General features: G+C 47.6%; 2 protein-coding genes across 4 annotated transcripts; one reads left to right on the top strand and one right to left on the bottom strand.

Annotated features, from left to right (window-relative positions):
- Positions 1 to 245: 245 nt before the first annotated feature.
- DDX6 (DEAD-box helicase 6) lies at positions 246 to 15,434 on the bottom strand. Of its 2 annotated transcripts, none has more exons than XM_083368118.1 (14): positions 15,267 to 15,434; positions 14,212 to 14,657; positions 12,196 to 12,259; positions 11,091 to 11,195; positions 9,345 to 9,474; positions 8,227 to 8,373; positions 8,052 to 8,146; positions 7,660 to 7,782; positions 7,074 to 7,202; positions 6,587 to 6,703; positions 6,266 to 6,329; positions 4,815 to 4,916; positions 3,969 to 4,151; positions 246 to 3,644 (listed from the first exon to the last, which is right to left on the bottom strand). In XM_083368118.1, the coding sequence occupies exons 2-13, from the start codon at positions 14,409 to 14,411 to the stop codon at positions 3,976 to 3,978; spliced, it is 1,452 nt and encodes a 483-aa protein (XP_083224244.1). In that variant the 5' UTR covers positions 14,412 to 14,657; positions 15,267 to 15,434; the 3' UTR covers positions 246 to 3,644; positions 3,969 to 3,975. The 2 variants fall into 2 exon arrangements, with proteins under 2 accessions (XP_083224244.1, XP_083224243.1); XM_083368117.1 differs by having other exon boundaries at positions 15,263 to 15,430.
- A 1,874-nt stretch (positions 15,435 to 17,308) lies between these two features.
- Positions 17,309 to 21,947, top strand: CXCR5 (C-X-C motif chemokine receptor 5). 2 transcript variants are annotated; one of them, XR_014493104.1, is made up of 2 exons: positions 17,309 to 17,387; positions 18,847 to 19,204. XR_014493104.1 is itself a non-coding variant. In XM_083368119.1 (2 exons), exons 1-2 carry the CDS (start codon positions 17,379 to 17,381, stop codon positions 21,041 to 21,043), a joined length of 1,173 nt encoding a protein of 390 aa, XP_083224245.1. In that variant the 5' UTR covers positions 17,345 to 17,378; the 3' UTR covers positions 21,044 to 21,947. The 2 variants fall into 2 exon arrangements, 1 of the variants encoding a protein (XP_083224245.1); XM_083368119.1 differs by lacking the exon at positions 18,847 to 19,204 and adding an exon at positions 19,880 to 21,947 and having other exon boundaries at positions 17,345 to 17,387.
- The last annotated feature ends 417 nt before the right edge of the window (positions 21,948 to 22,364 follow it).

The following is a 22,364-nucleotide window of genomic DNA, read 5'->3' as shown; positions in this document are numbered from 1 at the left end:
CCCCCGCAGCTATGCCTGCCACCTCCAGGCGGTCCTTAGCTGCCTGGAAAGAAAGGGAAATGTTCCCAGCCCTTTGCAGAGTGATGTTCCTCTCCTGGGCCCCATCTTCCCCCCCAAAAAAACAGCTTCAGAGCTTGATGGCGCAAGTCGGCCTTGCTCTGCTCTGCTTGTTCTTGTCACATGCTCTCAGTGCCCATGATGCAAGCCAGAGCGACATGCTGTACAAGTGAAGAGTCTGAAGCAAGTTCAGGTCCCAGTGAGCTTTTATTGAGCCAATTCTCTTAAAAATAAGTCAGAATTTTATAATTCAGCACTTTTGACACTAAGTTCACAGCGTTCCTTTATATACTTGTGTACATACGCTGTGCCAAAATCTGAGCTCTGCTGGACATTTGCCAGTTCCAAACGAAAAATAATCCTCCCCTCCCAACCCACCCCTTGTTGACCAATTCTAGCCCTCACTGTTCGTACTGGACATGGTCTGAACTGAACCAAAGATCAATGAAATACAACATTGCTAGAATTGAACAAAAAAAAGTATGTTCCCCAAATTTTCCAGTTTCAAGAAAGGGAAAATTGACTTATTTTCTTCCAGACATTGCCACCCCCCACATCTTGGTTAAAATACAGCAAGGCTGTATCTTTGTGTTATCCTCCCTCCCCCACCCCCCACCCTTGCACAGGACTCCAGAATGTTGCCTAAGGAGTTGCAGCAGATTGATTGATTGATTCCCTCTGGCTGCTCCAATGTTCCCTCCCTAGAGAATACCACGAGTTTCTATTGCAAAGGTGCTGTGACCCCACTTGGATTGACTTTTCCATATCCTGCCAGGGAACAAATTATGGTGCCCCAGAAGTAGTGTCCAGAGGTATGCTTTGCACCAACAGCTTAGGTCAGACTACTGGTGGAAACAACTCATACCCAGACAAAGATCCTGGACACAACGGTGTCTCTCTTTAATTGGCAAGATTCAGCCAGTCCTGTGCAAGCAAGCCCACCCTTAAAATAAAGAGTAGAATGAGATGCCCAAATCAAACTCATCTGCTTTTGTGTCTAGTTTCTATGATCTTATCCAGCTTATCCAACAAACACAAAAGCAGAGGGTGTAGGAAAAGATGCTCCCATCTCATTCTGTAATAATTAAAAAAGCAAAAATTAACCCACCCACCCACCACCCAAGGTCATCTCTACTAAGTGCAGGGGTCCTGGGAAGACCCCACTGATGTTATCGCCAAAGCCTTGTTTTGTCACCTGAGGGGGCGAAGGCAACAAAAGGCCCCAGAATTTGTCCTCAAAATTTCCCCAGAAGCTGCTGAACCAATTGAAAAACTATTGGCAACTGCTTTGTGTGTAAGACATCCAATTCTCAGCCTTCGTTTTCAGATGAAGGGGTTTAAAAAACAAAAAACAAAACAGACAGACCAGGGTGCCCCTGGTCAATATCTGGAGCATCTTTCCTTTCCAAGTCTCTCTTCACCGTTGAGAGACAAGGAGCCATTGTCAGGTGGCTTTCTGACCCAAACAAAGCTACCCAAAAACGGTGATCAGAGGTTGCGGCCGCTCCTCTGCTAGGCGGCCGCAGCTGAAGTAATACTTTCTCTTTTAAAAAGGCTGTGCTTCAAGAGTGACAAGAGGAGCGTGGCGCTGGGCAGAGTGGCCACCTCAACTCACTGCACCAAATCAGGTGTTGTACGTGTTCTCGCAAGTTTCAAGATTGCTCCACACATTCTGCCTCTGCTCCCTCCTCCTTTGGGAATGCCCTTGGCTGCTGCAGAAGAGCAAAGTTTTGCTTTGGGTCACTAGTGCCCGCTCCTCAAGCTGTCCCACCCAAGTACTTGCTCGTCTTATGCAGCCTCAATTGAATTCCCAGCAGAAGAGCTTTTCGTTAATACAACTTTTGCTACGATTACTTAGACAAAACATGTTCCGCTTCCAAACAGTTGTCAGGAGGCACCTGGCTCTAGGCACAGTTCTCTGAGGTCAGGGCTGGAAAAAGTTGGTACTTTCTATCAGAACTGCTTAGCTTGTCAGGGCAGGAAGGGGGGCTGGGGTGGGCTCTGTCTGTCTTGTCTCCGAGCCAAGAGAGCCCATGCTTGCCCTGGTGCCTCCTGGCACTCTGCTGCTGGCAGGCCGACAGGGAATTTGTTAGAAGTTTACAGGTTGAGTAGTCTCACTCTTTCTGCCTGCACATCAGGCCAAACATCAAGCACATTGGGAGGGGCACACTTTAAAGCAACACTACTGGACTGCAAGCACATTTCCCTCCCCCTCGAGGGGGAAGAGCAGAGGGCTTGCCTTTCCTGCTCCAGGATCTCTCATCGGACAGGCTTCAAACAGAATCGCCAGAAGCTGCCAGGGCTGACTAGGACTTTGGCTCATTGGAGTCGCTTTTGGTTCTACCTTGCTTTGAGACAAAGAAGGTGGATGGGCCTCCCCCACCCCCCAATAAGACAAATCCAGCTTCCCTGGAGGGTAGTTTTTCCTCCTTGGAGAGGGGAAGAGGACCTTGGCCAACATCTAGGTCTCTTCCAAATATTGCAACCCCTAAAGCAAGCCAGACCTACCTAGAGGCCTGAAGTCACAGTGCTTGGTATCGAGTAGCGTTGCATAAAACTGAGCCCCTCTCACCTTTAGCTGCTGTCAAGATCTATCTATAATCCCTTTAATGCCAGCAAGCCTCATCCAAATAAAGAAAAAAAGGAAGTTATATGAACCCTTAACAGAAAAACACATATTTACAGAGTTTATACAAGTATACACATCCAATTTTCTGCAGAACACGTAAGAGAGGAAAAACCATCATGGCTTGGAGACAAGTCTGCCCAGCAAGTGCTGTGCCCCCAAGGGAGACTCGCGGAGGCCAGTCTGTAGTGTTCTGCGAGAGCCCCTGGGCGTTTTGGGGGGCTCCTGCTGCAGATTGGTTGGCAAGTGGCTCTTTCCTCTCAGAGTGTGGAAGTTTCCCTCAATCAACCCAGGCGATCCAGGTTATTTTGCTTAAATACACATATTTACAGAGTGGGTGAACAACTGCATCTCAATTCCTCCATTAAAAGAAAGTTAACCAAACAAAACTACTGACAAGGCCCACCTTCCAGCACCTGGAAGGGGAAGGAAAGGGGGGGGGAGGGAGAGAGAGAGAAGAGACTTTGACCTGAACCAAAACGACTCCTTGGGCTGTATCCAAAAGGGATTTTCTGAATGGTCTCATAGCATAAGGCACTTTGCACAAATAAGTAACAAGCTCTTTAGCTCAAAAGACAGATGAGGAGCCAGGGAGAAGTTGAAATGTACTCAGTCGGGCAGCTGTGGGTGAATCTGAAATTGCAGTGAAGGTGGAGTTTGGGAATCTTCTCATTTCAGAGTTCTTCTACTCCATCACAAACAAAGAAATTAAAACCAGCAGTTAGTGCAACTAATGTTCAGTCAGCACACAGTGCAAACAAGTGGGAAAAACAAAAGGTATTTTCTTCCTATCTTCTGCATTTGTCTTCACAGCCAATTTTTTTTAAAGGAGGGGAAAGCTCTGTAATTTTAATTGTTCCAAAACAAAAAGATGAAAAACCCTCAGAGAAGGGGCCTCCCCCAAGAAATGATGTTTCGCGTGTCCAGATCAAAGGGTTTTTAGCTTTTGTTTAAGCAAAGCCTAGAAAAAGAAAAGAACAAGGCCTTTAGTACCAAGGAAACAGCATCCGTAAGCTACTTGCCTGACTGCTGTGGCCCAGCCCGTTCTGTGTCCTGCCCGTCATTGCCTCGGAGATGCAGGCTGTGGAGGGCCCTGGGTTCCAAAGCCACACACCAAGAAGCGTGGGCACAATCTGGTCAAAAGCTAGACCTCTAGATGTGCACTTTAATCATTTCCTTCCTTCTATGGCATTAGAGCCCCACTAAGGCTCCTGGGACAGGCTACACCAGTGGAATAGGGCCCAATTCAGGTTACCCACCCGCCGGGTATCCCTCAGATACCTACGCAGCAATTATGGTTTATCGTCTTCTACAGGCTCGCTGTGGTATTCTGCCACATACAGACTCTTGTCAATGTTACTAGGGATGGGCTTAATTTCTGTCCCCAGCTGCTCTTCAATACTCTTCAGGTTGAAACGATCGTCATAGGTGATCAAGTTGATGGCTAAGCCTAGATGGCCAAATCGACCTTCAAACAGAAAAAAGCGAAGATTTTCACTCTGGCAGCTTGCTTCACAAGGACTAAATGTGGCTGATTGGGGGTAACCAGCTTTCCTCCCCAGCATATATGTTTTCCAGTTTCAGATCATCATTTGCTGACACAAAAGTGTCAGCAAATTTTTTGTGTTTACTACAACAGCAGCTTTAAAAAACTGAAGAAGCAATCAATGCTAGCTACTAGCTGCCAAGAATCTCTATTTCCTATCATGATACATCCATTTACATAAAAGACAATTCAGATAGTTCTCGACTTACAACTATTCATCTAGTGATTGTCTGAAGTTACAACGACACTGAGAAAAGTGGCTTATGACCATTTTTCACACTTATGACCGTTACAACATCCGCATGGGCAAGTGATCAAAATTCAGATGCTTGGCAACTGACTCATATTTATGACGGATGCAGTGAACTGGGGTCATGTGATCACCTTTTGCATCCTTCTGACAAGCAAGGCCAATGAGGAAGCCAGATTCACTTAACAACCGTGTTATTAACAACTGCAGTGATTCACTTAACTATTTCAAGAAATGCTTCATTTAGCAACAGATATTTTGGCCCAAATTGTGGTCATAGGTCAACAACTACTTGTACTCTATGACTGTAATTTTTCATTGAACAAAGCCCTCACCTGATCTGCCAATACGATGGAGATATGTCTCTGCCAGCTTTGGAAAATCAAAATTGATCACAACATTCACAGCTTGGATATCAATACCTCGGGTAAAGAGATCTGAAAAACAAACCTTGCACCTCAGAAAAATCCAGTAGTATAAAAAAGAAGGGCTCAGGATGACAGAACCACTTGCTATATAAGTAACACAAGACTCATCCAACTTTTTTATTGTTCTGTAGCCTCAAGCACAAAGAAATGTTAGAGTGAAAATTTTTCAAGACTGGATCCTGCAGATTTCTTTTTTTGATGGGAAAAGGCTCCCTATTTCCCACTTCCTAGTCTCTACTTTTTGAGCTACACTGCCTCAATTTGGAAAACAAAAGAAACATAAAATGATCCCTTAACAACATTGCTGGTTTAAAATATATATTAAAGCAAGCCAACATAAAACATCACATTAAAATGGTTGCAATTAAAAAAACAAACCCAAAATGACAAAGAGGGGTTTTTTTTACATTCATGGTCCTAAATGTTGAAAATCTCAATCTGGTCTTGTTTGCTTTTCTGACTATAAGGATGATACCATCCTATTTCAGGATCAGAGCCAAGATCTGGAAACACTGATTTCTAGCCCTGTCTCATATCGCCAACGTGATGTGCAGGATGTACAAATTGACAGGTAGCTTCTGGCTGAGCAGAGAGCCATGGAGGACTTTACTGGTCAAACCAGCGTTCTGAACTGAGATAAAACCTACCAGAGGCACAAAAGCCAGCTGACTGACTTGGGCCAATCTCGTAGATGACCAGGCTGAGCCCGAGGGTGGGATGGGCCAACCGCGTCATCACTCTTCAGTCTCTTCCCGCCCACCAGAGACCCAGGTCCAGCCCACCTTGAATTCCATTGATTCTTATCTACCGCCAATTTACTTGGACCTTTAGTGGTTCCAATGCTTGTACAGCGCCTTAGCATGCAATAAGGGTTCATATCCTTTTGAACTGCCTGGACTTCCTGATTTTCCTGTGCTTGACAAATCCCTTTCTCTCAGCCTAAACCACCTCACAGGACTGTGGTTGTGGAGAAAAGAGGAGTAGGAAGGGGTATTATGCATGTTTGCTGCCTTGAGGTTTTTTTTTTTAGAAAAAATAATAAAAGCCGGATATAAGTAAATAAATTTCTACTCTTCTGGTAAACAATGTGGAGCCTCCAGTGCTGCTGATATACACTAATACCAGCTCTCATTGACAAAAATTGAGCTGTTACTAATTGCAGCTTCCAGCTCATCCTTAAAAGCAACATTGCCCCTGTCTATTTAAAAAACAATACCTGGGACCGTCCTCCTAACTTTGCAATATCCAGTTGCTAAAAGTAGCTTAACTAATTCCAAAAATGCAGCACTGAAGCTTCCTAGTTAGTAAAGAGCATTTCTGGACAACATGCAAGCTATGGAAAAGGACAGGATACTCACCAGTGCAAACAAGGTTGCGGCATAAGCCATTCCGGAAGTCGTGGAACACTCGATTGCGGTGCTCCTAGAAAAGAATTGGGAAAGTTTCACCAATTTACTCTTGACCGAAGCCCAGATTTTGTCCTTCAGTATTCTGATGCACCTCCGATACAAGAATACCGGGCAATTCACAAGACTAGCTGCTCTTTTGACATTCACCCTGGGACCTCTGTTCAGGCTGAGTATATGAAGCATCTGGAAACAGATCCAATACTATTCTTCCCTCCTACAACTAGCCCCTAAAATTCAACTGGTATTAATTGCTCCAAACAGCATACTGACCTGTCTCATCTTTGCGTGAATGTAGAAGCAGGAGTATCCCAGCTGGGAGATTTTCTTAGCTAACAATTCAACCCGTTGGGAGGAGTTACAGAAGATGATGGACTGATTTATTTGGAGCTAAATGTAAAGACAGTAAAGTGTTATATTGTATTCTGCTTCTAAATTGCAAAGGAACTTAAAAATAAGTAGATAATACATTAGACCAGGGGTGTCAAACTGGCAGGCCATGCCCACCCCGGGTCTGCAAAGGCAAAAAACGTCACGATACATCACGTGACGTGATCGAGTTTGACACCTGTGCATTAGACTATGAATCCTGGGGTGAGGTGCACAAAAACAAGGCAATACCTGAAGGACTAAAGAAGCAAAAATAGAAGTTGTACAAGTAGTTAAATAAAACTATTTAAGCAATATTTTACAGGATTTCTTTCACTTGGTCACTTTGGTTATTGTTTAAACCCAATGTAGCTTAAATCTTACTTCTTACCCTGGAAAACAGCGTGTTGAGGCAATGCACTTTCTGGCGCTCTGTTACATAAGCGTAGTATTGGGTCACCCCCTTCAGAGTCAGCTCCTCCATCAAGTTAATCTCGTAGGGCTTCTGCAAGTGGGAATTCTGAAAAAGAAGCATTCCGGCATGTACAGGTAGTCCTTGTCTTATGACCACAATTGAGCCCAATATTTCTGTTGCTAAGGGAGACATTTGTTAAGTGAGCTTTGCCCCATTTTATAATCCTTCTTGCCACAGCTGTTCAAGTAAACCACTGCAGTTGTTAAGCTAGTAAGACAGTTGTTAAAATGAATCTGGCTACCCCATTGACTTTGCTTGTCAAAAGTTCACAAAAGGGGATCACGTGTCCCCAAGACACTGCAACCGTCATAAATATGAATCAGCTGCCAAGCATATGAATTTTGATCACATGACCACAGGGGTGCTGCAATAGCCATGTGAAAAATGTCACTTTTTTCAGTGCTATTGTCACTGAATAAACTGCCTGTGGCTTGCAGTGTGGCAAGAACAACCGTACTTCACCCTTTGCTCAGTTATGCGAAGTTGGGCTCATTCAACTCACCATAAACTTCTGCACACTTAGAGGGAAAGTGGCCGAGTACAACAAAATCTGCCTGTTTTTAGGTAGAGTGAGTATAATGTCCTCCATTATTTGCACAAAGTCTTGAGACAGTAACTTGTCTGCCTGCAAAATAAATACATAATAAAAAAGGGGGCAGTTCAAAGTTAAAGCCATTGGGGAACTTGTTCCGTGTTTAACCAACCCTCCCAGCTTATGTTAAAATAATGTTTCTTAGCCAGCCACAGAAGGCCTCATTTTCCAGCTGCACTAAGGAAATGAGCCCTGAATTCAAGCTGCCACTGACCAAAATCCACAAAAAGCACCCAGGATAGCTAACTTGGTAGTGGAAGGCTCAGACTGTAACTCATGAAGTTCAGTCATTTAAACATTACCTCATCTAGGACAATCATCTGGATATGGTCCACCTTTGCTACCCCCTTTTTGATGAGATCCAGAATCCTTCCCGGGGTGGCTATCACTACATGCACTGCAAAAAAGAAGAGCAGGTTATCAGGCACTCTGATTAAAAAACTGGCAGAAAAGAACTCTTGCCACAGGAGGTCCTACCTGTGTCATCAAGCCTCATTATATCATCCCGCAGATTGGTTCCCCCTGTGGTTGCCATCACTTTGGCTCCTCCCATGTGTTTGCTGACCTGGATGCAGATCTGACTGACTTGCAGGGCAAGTTCTCTTGTGGGAACAATCACCATTGCTGTCAAACAAGAAATAATATGAGGCACTCTTATTCCATGATCCTGGAGGATTCTTATGTTAATATATGTCCAGTGAGTGCTAAACTTTAAGATGTTCACAAATCCAAATGTCCTTTCTAGCTTACAAAGACCTTTAAAAGAGACCAACTAGGCCAGTGGCCTTGAGCTGACAGAGTCCAGTTTGCTGTAAAGCTAATGGAAGGTGAACCATTCTAATGTTTTATCAGCTTTTCCAAGGTTCAGAGTAACGCAGAAGTACCTTCCAAGTCACATTTCTGACTATACAGTGCAGCGTGTGGAGTGTTTGTCTAATGCTCTAAAACTAAGAAAATTGCAGTGAGGCCCTCCCAACTGAAAGAACAATGCTGGTGCACCAAGTCTTCAGTGGAGCAAACTACGTAGGGGAAAGCAAGGGTGCTCTCAAGGGACTAAAGAGGAGGGAAGGCTGAATGGGGGCCCAGCAGTCTCTGGGTCTTCTACCTACATAAAACAAAGACACTACTGTTAGCAGCCACGGCAGCTGCAGTTTCACTGTGAAATCCTTCAAGCCCTTCCAGTTAAAATGTAATAGTGGACCCAAAAACTTCTGTACTTTTTTCCTTTTTCTTTCACAAAAGTGAAGCCATTACATAGCTAACAATCCAAGTCCTTCAGCCGTTCTTCATATGTCCCCATTCTCCAGGCCTTTGATCATTTTAGTTGCTCTTCTCTGAACTTTTTCCAAAGACTCAACATCTTTTTTGTAGTACGGTGACCAAAATTGGTTGCAGTATTCTAACTGTGGTCTCACAAGAGTTTTATAAAGTGATACCAATAGTTCGTGTGATCTGGATTCTATGCCTCTGTTTATACAGCCCAGGATTGTATTAGCTTTTTTGGCTGCTGCTGCACACTGGCTCAGCAGCCGCCAAAAATAAAGATGAAAACCTATTGCCACCTGAGTCCATGTGGCTTGGCATCTTCCACTGACCTTGTATGTGGTCCTTCTTTAAGTCAAGCCTTTCAAGTAAGGGAATGAGGTAGGCGCCACTCTTGCCGGTCCCGTTCTTAGCTCTGGCTAAGATGTCCCTTCCAGACAAAGCAATAGGAATACTCTCCTCCTGAAAAGGAGCATGAGAAAAGGGAAGAGAAAGTAAGGTTTTGAATGAGGTAGAAGCAAAAAATACAACATAGCTGTTAGAAGATACAAACATGAAGAGTAAAAACAAAAGGAGAAAAGGGCCACACTTTAGATGAAAAGGCAGGAAGGTTAATTGCTTGCAGCTATGTTCTCATTCCCAGCTGAAAGAGAGGAGGACCAAGTGCCAGCACATAGTCAAATCATCATAGCCTACAGAACCGATTTACGCATGGCAGCCATCTGGCAAGGAATTGACCCTGACACACAATCACCAACTTCCTCCAAAGTCAACAAGGCTCTGGGGCCTTAACTATGTAGGCATACAAATGTTGAAAAGCACGAAGATGATATGGACTTCTGGTGTCTTCTATATGGTCAGTAGCCTGCATGACACAAACATCTATGTGTAGTTTTTTTCCATCTGTCTCTCTAGACTGAAAAGGTTGGGTTTGGAGACAGGAATATTTCTGCTCTAGTAACAATAACATTAATTACTGATTCAAAAAACCACTACTGGTAGCATAAAGAAGCCTACTGGAAACATGAATTGTTTTGTTCTAATTCCATCTACCACTAGAACAAGGGTGTCAAACTACCAGCCCACAGGCTGGAAGCATCATAGTGAAACCACGCCTACCCCATTGCCAGCAATGGGGGAAAAAGTTGTGATACGTCATGACACGTCACGTGACGTTATGAGTTTGACACCGGGCACTAGAAGAAACAAAAGCTAGACCCAATGAAGGCATGAGAAATCTCAGCCCTTTATTCCAGGGACCCTATGCTCTCCATCTCGCACGAAAAGGCCCTTTCAATATGCACAAGACTGAGTTCTTCAACTGGGATAGCTTTCGCTAAGAGGAAGGCATCCAATGATGGTTCCTATCATCTCATGCACAGAGAAAAGTATTCTTTTCCTGGAAAGGAAAGATATGAGTGGCAAGAGGCTATGGAGAGCGGTGGCGTGAGAGAAAAGGTGAAGGAAGAGATCCTAACCCTCCTTTCCCTACTACAGGTTCATCAGCCTTCTAGGCGTGCAGAATGCGTACAATTTAAACCAGGGCTTTTTAACCAGTGGTACGGGTACCACCTGTGGTACATTGGCACCTGGCAGGTGGTACACGACCATCCTAGAAAAGTTGTATGCTCAGAAATGCTCAGAACAATGAAAACCTTGGATAGGAGGAAGAGTGCCGCTGGGTGGGCAGACAGGTGTCTTGCTTGGATGTGGCTTGGGGGGAACTTTTTTCAGTGCTATTGTAACTTCGAACAGTCACTAAGCGAACTGTTGTAAGTTGAGGACTTTTTTCCCCCCATTTTTCCTTTTTTGGTCATCAAGTTTTTGACACCTTGCTAGGCGACTGGTGGTACTCGGATGTTGCCAGATCCTAAAAGTGGTACAATGGGTGATAAGGTTGAAAAGCCCTGGTTTAAACAAGACAATAAGGCAGAGTTTCAGAAGCTGATAGCACTCGACACAACATCCTGTGGCATGGGAATCCAAAGCCTAATATTTCCCCCATAATGTATACAAGGTAAATTTCCATTCATTAATAATTTACTAAACTTGCTCAACTTACACTATAGGTGACTAACCTGAATGGGAGACGGCTTTTCCCAGCCCATTTCAAAAATTCCCATTAGCAACTCCCGCTTCAGACAATAATCTTCAAACTCATTTCCTTTTGTTGACGTCACATCCTGGAGAAGCAAAGCAGAATCATTAACTCATGCAATGTCGATCTCAATGCAAAGGGCATTCTGAGGCTAAGCCCAGCAGGAGGATGGGTATTCTGATGTGCCTTAACTCTCCCCCAGGGGCTGAAGAAATTCTAGAAAACAAAGTTAGTGGGAAGCAGAGAAACTGGGCTGGGCAAGACTGTAGTATTAAAATCTAAAAAATATGTGTCCTTGATAAAACTGTGTGTGTGTGTCAATGATAGTAGGGGGTGGGGTAGCATTTAAATTCAAGGTAAGTTGCAGTCTATGCCCACTGCTGCTGCATTTTATTCAGAACTGTGATGCATGGGGCAGGAAGGGAATATATATGCTTTTCTTTTAGTTTTACCGATTTATTCATTCATTTATTTATTTATTTATTTATTTTTGGGACTTATACGCTGCCCTATCTCCCAAAGGACTCAGGGCGGCTAACAGCAATAAAATACGATACAAAAGTTAAAAAGAATTAAATTAACAGCCCCAATAGAATAAATTAAAATTGAAGTTAAAAATTAAAAAACATTTTAAAATCCCTGTCGTTAGTCCAGGTCAGCCTGATGGAAAAGAAGTGTTTTAAGGCCGCGGCGAAAGGACCGGAGATCCGGGGCCATCCAGAGCTCAAGGGGAAGTTGGTTCCACAGGGCTGGCGCTCTCACAGAGAAGGCCCTCCCCCTGGGGGTCGCCAGCTGACACTGTCTAGCCGATGGCACCCTGAGGAGGCCCTCTGTTAAAGATGGTTGTTTGTAATTAGCTGCATCACGTACAGCAGGCAGCCGTTGCTTGCAAGAGATGTTTTGAGATGATGTAATTTCAGAGCCAGCAAGTAGATAGCAAGTAGGCAACCTATCTCATTGTAGATTTTGTACAACAAATGTGATTTAATCAGTTTGAAATCTTGCACTTCAATGAAAAGGAATATCTGACGTCAAGCATCACTACCACTTCATTTCCCATGTTTAAAATTTTAGAAAGCCCTTACCGACGTTTTGATTCGCAGGTCTTTTGGAGGGAGCTTTAAAGTCTTCTTCCAGTCATCGCCAGGTCTAAATGAGAAAACTGTATTAGCTATTGGATCTGATTTTGTCAAGCCACATCTCTATATCACACAATACCATCATCCTCAGGGTTGAAAAATACAAAACAGCCCTTTTAATCCACCTAGAATCTGACAAACTCTTCATGACATAGGAAGCAAAGGCTATTTTAAGTCAGTCTCATCATTTTAAGTCAGTGTAAACAAGCGTTAACGCAGCATTAAGCAACCAATGGAGAATGTGGAGAGGATCTGAACATGTCATATACTACTGAATAACCTTTAAGTTCAGTCACATTTATCTTTTTCTTCATATCTCAAAACAGCAGTCTTCGTTTTAGTAAGAAACACACAATTGGTAACATATGCCTGCACAAAAATCAACAGCTCCCACTGTTCAAAGTGTATTTGTACCAGTGCTCCTCAGGACCTTAGCCACTACATCATGGTGTGTTAAAAGCCTAGATTGACTTTCAACTCACTGCACAATCATTGTTTTCAAATGTGAAAAATGCAACAGACCATAATTGAAGCTACCGTACTTTCCCAACATTGAGTAAGCAATGGGTACTCCAGAATGGTGAGCTATGCATCAGGACTGAAGACCTGTGGTCTTGAATACAAGCACTGTTGACATGCCAGGATGCATACAAGGACACCCTGGTGCTCCAAAATCTCTCTAGAGCTGATTGCAGCAATCTAGTTCAGCTGTGGCAGAAGGCCCTGTCCTGCCATGTCTGCCACTACCCCCAGAGCAGTTACTCTAAGCAGGAAGATGGTTGGTTGTTTTCCCTGGGAAGTCCCAGTCTTCCTATTTGGCTCTATGTAAAACAACAGATCATCCCACTATACTCTTCCTTTCATAGTTCTATCAAACCAGGCAGGTTGGAGTGTCTGGTTTAAATGGGCAGGGACCACAGGATCAAGGCAAACTACTGCAAAGAAATGTTCTGTTAAAAAGAATCAATACCATTTCCTCCAGAAAAGATACACCAGAGATACTTGCACCAATATGATCCAAACATTACCTGTTTTAGGCTGGGTAACTCTTTGGAAATCTTCTGAAGCAATTACATGATTCACCACTTCCATTTCCATTGATACAACAATGGTACTTAATAAACTTGCTACTAATAAGGAAACCTCCCAAATATACAGGATTGTCTATGTTGATTATCTACTTTAATTGATCCCTAATGCGGTAAGCAAACTGACCCGATTTTAGCTGAGGAAACTCAATGTCAGTTCTGATAAACATAAAACAGTTCTAGTGATAGTCCAAAGGTTTAGCATGTTGAGTTGAATTTAAGGTGCTAGTTCTTTCCTTTAATGCTTTCTAAAGCACCTGTCCCAAATTACTGGAGCTTTTTTCCCAGTATGCTGCCCAAAGTTCTTTTGATAGTAAGATTGGTGGCATGTAAATTTAATAAGCAAATGTGCTTCTCCATTCACCCGGGCTTCCAGTTAACAGAGCTATCAAGGACCTCTATTGCAGTGTGGGAAGGGGGGGTGTCTGCAGTTGTGGAGGTTCCCATTCATAGAAATCCAGCAGAGCTAGGAAGTCTCCAGGTTGCTTAGCAGGCAGCCTTTCTTAAAGGTCTCCTGACAGCTGGATATTGTTACCCTTTGCTTCATCCCATGCTAAATTAAACTCTGTGCAGGATATTGTTACCTTTTACTTCATCCTGTGCTAAATTCAACTCTGTGCAGGTTACAGGAAAGTTGTATTTTTTAAAAAATAAGTCACCCTGTGCGACTGACAAGCATTATGTAGTAACAATACGAAGCAAAGGATGAGTAACTAAACTATGACAAATGCAATTCAGAAATAACACCAAATATTGCTGTAGTTGATAAACCAGGTACAAGAAGGTAAGAGCTCGCACTCCACCCTGAAGCCAAAACTTGGAGGACATTCTGGGTGTCTCAAGATGGCTGCTGATGCTCTAGACAAGAACTCACTTGATAGTGGAGGCCATGCTCTGTGCTTGCTGCTGAGTGCCATTGTTGATTGTGTTGGGATGTTTCAGCTGGTTTATCTGTTGCTGAGCCTGTGTCCCCCCGCTTCCTGGACCACCACCAGGTTTTACTGGGCCCCTCAGCTGTCCATTTTGACTGGAGAGACCCATTATAACAGGGTTCTCTGTTCTGGCCGTACTCATGTTTGCCTTTTAAATGTCTTTCAACTTCCAAACAGTTGCGAGTACGGAAACTGTAATAGTTTATTAGACTCTCCAAGATGAAGAGATAAATTAGGTCCTGCTCAATATATGAGTCTCTTATTGCAACACAGGCAAGCACCTGTAAAGTCACTCAAGATAAACCAGTCACTTGCGCTGATGCACTGTGGATCAACTTTTTAAAGTCTTCTAACACGCTTGCGTTCGGTCCAATCTACTCACTTCAATCTGAAAATAAGACAGAGAAGGCCGTTAGTACTTGCAGTTGCTTCCCGCATCCCCTTCGGGGGATGCAAGTAACCTCAAAGGCCGCCAACCCCAGTCCCGGCTCCCCTCCGAAGAGCGGCCTTCTGGGGCGGCAGGCTCCTCCTGGGGGCGACGGACGGACGGACGGGCCGGGGACACAAGGCGCCCATTGGCGGAGGGCAGCGTCCCTCCCACGCCTTTAAACGGACTCCGCTTGGGGAAGCTTCCCCGCCGAGCTGCGCCGCTGAGGGGCCTCTCAACACCGGCCCCCCGCTGGCTCCGCCCGGGGTCAAGGCCGCTGCTTCAGGCAGCCCTGCGAGGGGCGCGCTTCCCGGCCTTTGTGTCAGGCCCGGCCGGCGGCGGCAACCTCGGCCTCGCGTCTGGCCAGGCCGCCCGCAGGACGTGCGGTAGGCCTCGCTCCGGAGTCGAGCGGCGCGAAGGCGGGGCGCTCTCGGCCCCGCGCTCCGCGGAGCCTCGGCCAGATGGGCAGGGGTACGCTCGGCCCCGGCCCTCGCTGCGCCGGAAAGGCCCACTCACCCGGCCGCCGAGCCTGGGTGAGCAGCGCCGTTCTCCGCCCGCCCGCCTACCTGCCTGCCGGTCGGCCGCGCTCGCTTCCCGCTCCGGCTCGGCCCGTCTCGCAGCCCGTCGGCCGTGGCTCCGCTCGGACTATGGCGGCGGCGGCGGCGACGCGACAACAAGATGGCGGCCCTTCCCTTCCTCCTTCCTTCCGTCCTGGCGCGCGCGCGTCCTCCTCCTCCTCCACCCCCTCGAGCCACACCCACCGCCCGGCCGCGCAGGCGCCCGGCGACGCCTAAGAGCTGTCGCCCCGCCCCCCCCGCCCCCCCCCGCCGCCGCGGCGTGCTGGTCGTCTCCTGCCGCGGGAGGACCCTGCGAGCCGCCCCGCCCGCGCGGCTCCCTCGGCTGGGCGGCTGGAGGGGCGGCTCTGCTCCCGTCGGGGGCCCGCGGTGGAGGCGGCTCTTCGGCGCGGCCCGGCGTCGTCCCCGGGGCTGCCTGCCCGGTGCTGGCCGAGCCGAGGGAGGTTCTCTCGGTGCCCGCAAAACCCTCCTCCCCGGGTGGCCTCCGCGGCCCCTAGCGAGGGAAGCCCGCGGGCGTTTGAGCGGCTGCCGGAGGGGCATCGCGCAGGACGGACACCGGAGCCCGCCTGGGTGCCGGGCGAAGACGCCGGGCGGGCTGGCCTGGGAGCTCTGGCGGCAGAATCCACCGGGGACGCTGAACGGGCTTGTGAATTCTAGCACAGTCATCCTATACCTAAAGCGTCAATATTTAGCGGTGAGGATCTCTTTCATAACAGCCCGGCGGCGGCGGCGGCAGCAAGCTGGGAATAAGGACACCGGCTAAACCTTGTTCCCAATTAGGAATAAAACTCCAATTCAGGAATTACCAACTTCCTAGGAACGTTGTTCCCGTTATATAAATTCATAGGTGTGACATTAACAAAGCCCAGTCCTGGAAGGGATCTTTGCCCAGTCTGATAAGAACAGAACAGAATAACAGAATTGGAAAGGGACCTTGGAGGTCTTCTAGTCCAACCCTCTGCTCGAGCAGGAAACCCACCATTGCAGACAGATGGTTGTCCAATCTCTTCTTTAAAATTAAAAATGGCACGGGTCCGGGTTATCTTAGGGAGCACCTGCCTCCAGCATCAATCTCCCATCGTCCTGTGCGTTCCCACAGGGAGGGCCTCCTTAGGGTACCGCAGGTCAGTGACTGCCGGCGGGTGATCCCCAGGGGAAGGGCGTTCTCTGTGGGCGCGCCTGCCCTGTGGAACTCCGGACCGCCCCCGACCTTTCTTTTCACCGGGACCTAAAAACTTGGTTACCGTATTTGATTTATCTGGCCTGGACTGAGGGGTTTTAATTTTTAAAGTTTTTAAATTTTTAAACTTTGGGCTACTAATTGTTATTTAATCTTATTTTAATTCTATTTTAACTCTTATTTTGTCTTTTAACTTTGCCCTGAAAACCGCCCTGAGTCCTTCGGGAATAGGGTGTTATATAAAACTAATTAAATTAATAAATAAAACTTCCAGTGTTGGAGCATTCACCACTTCTGGAGGCAGGTTGTTCCACTGGTTAATTGTTCTCACTGTCAGGAAATTTCTCCTTAGTTCCAGGTTGCTCCTCCCTTGATTAGTTTCCATCCGTTGCTTCTTGTCCTGCCTTCGGGTGCTTTGGAGAAGAGCTTCACCCCCTCTTTGTGGCAGCCCCTCAAATATTGGAAGGCTACTATCTTGTCATCCCTCGTCTTTCTTTTCATTAAATTAGATATAACCAATTCCAGCAGATAGACATGTAATTTCCTATCTGAATAAATCAAATTTTACAAGGAGTTAATTGGTGCAGTTTCTGTATAGCTTAACAAACTAGAGGGGCGGGGCAAATAACGGTGGAAAGAAGACCTGAATATCCACATCTGGTGTGCACAAAGGGAAGCTGTGCATCACACACCTGATTGGCTTGGGTTGAGTCACCTTCTACTCTAACAGAAGATGGAAACTTCTTAAAAAGTGGTTTTATGTAATAAGAATCTTGAAACTTAATTTGGCTTGCAAATCAGGGTGCTCCTGCTCTTGTTTGGCCCTTCCTCACCTGATCATTTCTCTGCTGAACTAACAACAGGGTGAGCATCCCTGCGTGTTGCTTCCTAATCGTGGCCGAGTTTAGGGTCACCCTGGAGAACGTCATGAACTGGGTGAGTGTTGCCAGCAGCTCTGACAAAGACCTGGGCTGCTCTGTGAACAGGGCAGAGGCAGAGATAGCCCAATGGGCAGGAGCCTCTGAGGCCAGAGAAGCTGCTTGGGCCTGGCCTGAAGGATGCAGAATCCCTCTGGAGGGTGCAGGAGTGCTAATTTTTTGCCCTTGGGCTGAATTCTATTGGGAGGGAGATTGTATCTCGATTGTGAGGTGTTCAGCCAGGTCGTCTTCAAGAGACCCCTAGACTTGGCTTTTATCATTTGGGCAGGAGAGCACCTGGCCCTAGAACCTGGATTGCCCAGCCATGGTCCCTCTGATGCAGGGTGCTTTCACCTCCTCCAGTCCTTTACCCATGGGACAATGGGGTTGATGGCTTCCTTGGCTGGAAGCCCCTTGGTGCTGCCAAACGCTCAACATCCACATGGGTGTCCATGCGCATATGGGGAAGGTTGGGTGCAAGTGCTAAAGCAACCAGATGCCAGCCACAGACCGAGTGGGGCCAGGAAAGAGCTGCTGATTCTCCTCTGCAGCATCTCTGCCTGGTCTTCCTGTTTTGGGGCCCCTCGTCTTCTGAGTGGGAATTGGCCCCTGCGGGCGTGTTACAAAAAAACTCGAGGGCCATGTTCAGAAGGAAGTGACTGCTTACCCCTCCCCTTTTCTTTCTTTTTACTAATTTCCAAAAGCATTCACACAGAGAAGGTGCTGGAGCTGAACCCCCCCCCCCCAGTGCAATGGGAGAGGCAGGGTTGGAAGAAGCCTGGAGGACTCCTTAAAGTGGAGACAAGTCAGAAGGAACACACAGATCCAAGCCCCTCTGCAAAAGAATGATGGGCTTTGATAGCAGCGGAAGCAGCCATCTGCAGGGCCTGTGAGATTTCCGCTGAGGGCCAGTCACCAGAACCCCTCAGTCCCCCGGGGGAGAAGAGAGAACAGCCGACTTCCCTTTTTCCCTCTCCTGTCCCCTCAGCCAGGGCTGATGAGGGTCCCCACCCTGCTGCAACCAAACTGGCCGGGTGCACCTCAAAGCAGCATCTCTGCAGGGTTGGGCACCTTGGGTGGTATTTAGGGAACAGCCACCTCTGGCTTGTTTTTCAAGGCCAGTTCATTTTCTGGCCAAGGAATTCTCATGGCCATCTGGTTAAAAGCACATTAGATTGCTTCTCTTTGCAAACAGAATATTTGGATAAACTTGTTAATTGAAACTACTTTGAAAATTGAGTTGAGTTTGGATTATAAACTGGGATTTTATAGAGGATCCCAACCATTTTGGGATTAATGTGTAATCAATGTATCTGCATTGCTGTGTGTGCCCTCCCCACCGCCAGTGCCATGGAAGGAGGAAAAGGGTGAACTGACTGCGGGGGGGGGGGGGCTTTCAGCCTTTGAGGAGTGAAAAGGACAAACACTTCCCTGCACCCTGACGCCATACTTGCTTTCTTCCTCACTTGTGTTTACAGTTCATGTTCCTCTCCTGCTTTCTTGAGATACCTACAGCATCATATATAGCAGGACTCTGTATGGGGCTGACTTTTGAGCAGGAGTATGGGATTCAGTTCTAAGATTGCAATTGGCTTCCTGGCTTGCAACTTCATTTTTAAATTCAAAGTTACTTCAACAATTGAAACTGCACAACTTCTTCTTTAAGGAAAGACTGCAATGAACACACACCCCTTTGATTTCAACATCTGCTTCCTCTTCACCTTTTGAAACAGCAGCTTTGCACATTATTAAAAACACCTTCAAAGGCCTGGCAAAGGTTTGGTTTGAAAAATGAATAAACAAAGTTTAATTGATTTGTGGAAATGACCCCCCCCTCAAAAAGAGAGGAGAAAATCCAAAATATTAAGAGTGCAAGTAAATGAGCTGAGGGAATTTTTCCCTCTTTGGGGAAAAGAACCCTTGAATCAACTTCTCTCCACACTAGGAAGAATCTCCCGGCTCCACTGGCTTACCTGCCAGCCAGTGGTTGTGCCAATGAGGAAAGCCTCCGTCTGTTTGCTCCTGCAGCCAGCGGGGACGGTGGTGTTCATTGCTCTCTTGTAGGCTGTTTAGCACAGGCTTTCTTCTGTGGCCAGAGCACTTGGGGCAGCCCCCATTGTGGTGACTCATCCTGCTCCCATCCTGCTCCGCTAGGTCAGCATGAAGATAATTGCAGCACCTGAGGCTGGAATGGGGATCTGGGAAATGAGGTTTTTTAAAGGGAGGGCAACTCACTCGTTGTCTGCTTCAGACATGCAGAAGTTACTTTTAAGTATCTTGAGGGACAAAAGTAAAAGGTGCCTCTAGAAGCAATCTGGGGCCACCCAGATATCAATGGGCAGTTGTTTCTTGATCTTCCGTTTGTCCAGTGCCCGTGGCATGATTGTCCCCACCATTGGAGGAGGCAAGGATGGGGAATGGGAGAGTCTGGATAGCAGCCCCTCTCTGCAAGGACCAGCACACAGAAGTCCCTGCCCCATAAATCCCCTTTCCCTGTTACTCTCTTCCCAGCCCCTCGACTACCCAACCGAAGAAGGGAACGACTCCTACGAGGATTATGTGTGTCCTGAGGCGGAGGGCAGCCCCGGGCAGCCCTTGCAGAGTGTCCTGGTGCCCTTCGTCCACCTGCTGATCTTCCTGCTTGGTGGCCTGGGCAACCTTCTGGTGATGGTCATCCTGTGGCGCTACAGACGCTCCCGCACTTCCACAGAGCTCTTCCTGCTCCACTTTGCCCTGGCCAACGTGCTGCTGCTGCTGACCTTCCCCTTTGGCGCGGTGGAGAGGTTGGTGGGCTGGGTCTTCGGCCTCTTCCTCTGCAAGCTGCTGAGTGCCACCAACCGGATGAGCTTCTACAGCAGCAGCCTGCTGCTTGGCTGCATCAGTGTGGACCGCTACCTGGCTGTGGTCTGCGCCCTGCAGACCTTCCAGAAGCAGCGTGGCTTCTCCATCCATCTGACCTGCTTGGGTATCTGGCTGCTCTCCTTTCTGCTGACCGTGCCTGACCTGCTCTTCACAGAGGTCTGGGCCCAAAGCCACAACCTGAGTGTCTGCTACTTCAGGGAGTATGGCACACATGGCTTCAACTCCTGGCTGGCCAAGCGCTTCCTCTACCACCTGGTGGGCTTCTTCCTACCATTGGGGGTCATGTGCTATTGCTACACAGCCATTGTGAGACTCCTCTGCCAGTCCCAGCGCCTCCAGCGGCAAAAAGCCGTGAAGGTGGCCATTGCGGTCACAAGTGTCTTCTTGCTTTGCTGGACCCCTTACAATGTGGTCATCTTCTGGGACACACTCACCAAGCTGGAGGTCACAGGGAAGTCCTGTACGCTTGAACAGGGGCTGAGCAGTGCCATTGTTGTGAGCGAGGTGCTTGCCTACAGCCACTGCTGCCTGAATCCCATCCTCTACGCCTTCGTGGGCATCCGGTTCCGTCATGACTTTTGTCGAATCCTGCACGATGTGGGCTGTCTGAGTCAGGGGACCCTGCAGGAGATTCTGGGCACCTGCAGAATTGAGAGCAGCATGGAGACCAACATCTCCAGTGTTCGGCACGGGGCCTTCTCCTACTCTGGAAATGCTACATCTTCCAGTCTGCCAGATCAGTTCACTTCTCACAAGGACCCAAATAGCCAAGAGTGTCAGGAGGAAGGCCCAGACCTGATGGGCCCAAAATAGAGGCTAAGCCCCATGTATGTTCTCTGATTGCTTAAATGCTGTTTCCCAGGAAGCTATGAATGGCTTGGCTGCTACCCCCAGCCTACGATTGTCCTGATTTGGAGTGTGATGTTCACGAGAGATCACGTTTACTTGAGAACAGGGCTGCATCCTCCTTGCCTCCCTCCAGTGCATGTTGCATATCTGGACCCCAGGCATCCCTCCTCCCCACCGAATGCAAATGGAAATGGAGAGGGGAGATCCAGCTCCAGGGCCTGGTTTGGGCTTCCTAATCTTCAGCAAAGTCCCTTTTAAGCAACCAGAAGAGTCCAGGAGTATGGCAGCCTCTTCAGCCTCTATAAAGCGATGTCCAAGGGCAGGGCCCGCCCCGGAGACCCTTGCCATGGTCAGTGCTGACGTCACAATCAACCCAGGCATCTTGGATTTGAGCAGGGAATCCCACAGCCCAGGCCGACACAGGCCTTTGACGCTCTGCTTTTGCTTTTGTCTGCCCCAAGCAGGATCTGTTCTGGGCAGGCTATCTCCGGTGTGTGCAGGCGAGGATATCCTCCACGCCCCTGAGGAAATCAAGCCTCCTACATCTCATCAAACCTCCGATGGCATCGGTCTCACCAGCCGTGGGAGCCAAGCTTTCAACTGCTGTCTTTAGAAACCCCTTTGCTTTGCAACTGTGGTCTCTCTGAATGCTCCTCCCAGAGCTGCACCATCAAGGGCCCATTCAGACTTGGCTTTGCTATGATCACAGATCTCTAAAAATCCCAGGCTTGTTTAACAAAATTCCCAGTAATTTTGTATTTTTGCTGTAAATATTTCCTGTGGAAAATGCATGAAATAGATTGCAAACCTTCCTTGTGCTTTCCATTGTGTGAAATAAGGACATCGCCAGCGTTCTCTCCTTCTGCCATTGGCCCAAGGAAGGGGGCTCAGCAGCACAGCTGGGGGGGGGGAGGGAGATCCATGACAAGTGCAGCATGCTCCCACCCCAAATGAAGTCACCATTGTCCTGAGAGCAACACAGGGCTGGTGGGGGCCTCCAGTTGTGAGTTGGACTAGGGATAACTTGAGTCAGGTCCAGGGTTGCCATGAACTCCCTGGCAGGCCTGGAGGTCATGCCCAAATGGCAGACTGGGATCCCCCACCTGCCCCGCCCCTTTGGGAAAGGTGTGCCGGGGGAGGGGCTGTTGGGTCCACTTCCTGGCCTCTTCCGACTAAAAGCACTATAGGTTTGGACCACCAGCCGGGAAAGGCCCTTCACTCTGCTTGCAGATGACCCAGCTGCCTCCGGGCCATCCCTCCATCCCCACGTGGGACTATGAGCACA

Source organism: Vipera ursinii (genome assembly GCF_947247035.1).
Source record: "Vipera ursinii genome assembly, chromosome: 8".
Lineage (NCBI taxonomy): Eukaryota > Metazoa > Chordata > Lepidosauria > Squamata > Viperidae > Vipera > Vipera ursinii.
This window is presented reverse-complemented; position numbering and strand designations above follow the sequence as displayed.

What these genes read in the sequence shown, in the direction of transcription:
- DDX6 (XM_083368118.1), bottom strand. Translation starts at nt 14,411, where the DNA reads ATGAGTACGGCCAGAACAGAGAACCCTGTTATAATGGGTCTCTCCAGT. An exon ending in TCAACACGCTGTTTTCCAGG is followed by an intron (nt 6,704 to 7,073) that starts GTAAGAAGTAAG and finishes CTTTACATTTAG; the next exon opens with CTCCAAATAAATCAGTCCAT. An exon ending in CCGCAACCTTGTTTGCACTG is followed by an intron (nt 4,917 to 6,265) that starts GTGAGTATCCTG and finishes TTTGTTTTTCAG; the next exon opens with ATCTCTTTACCCGAGGTATT.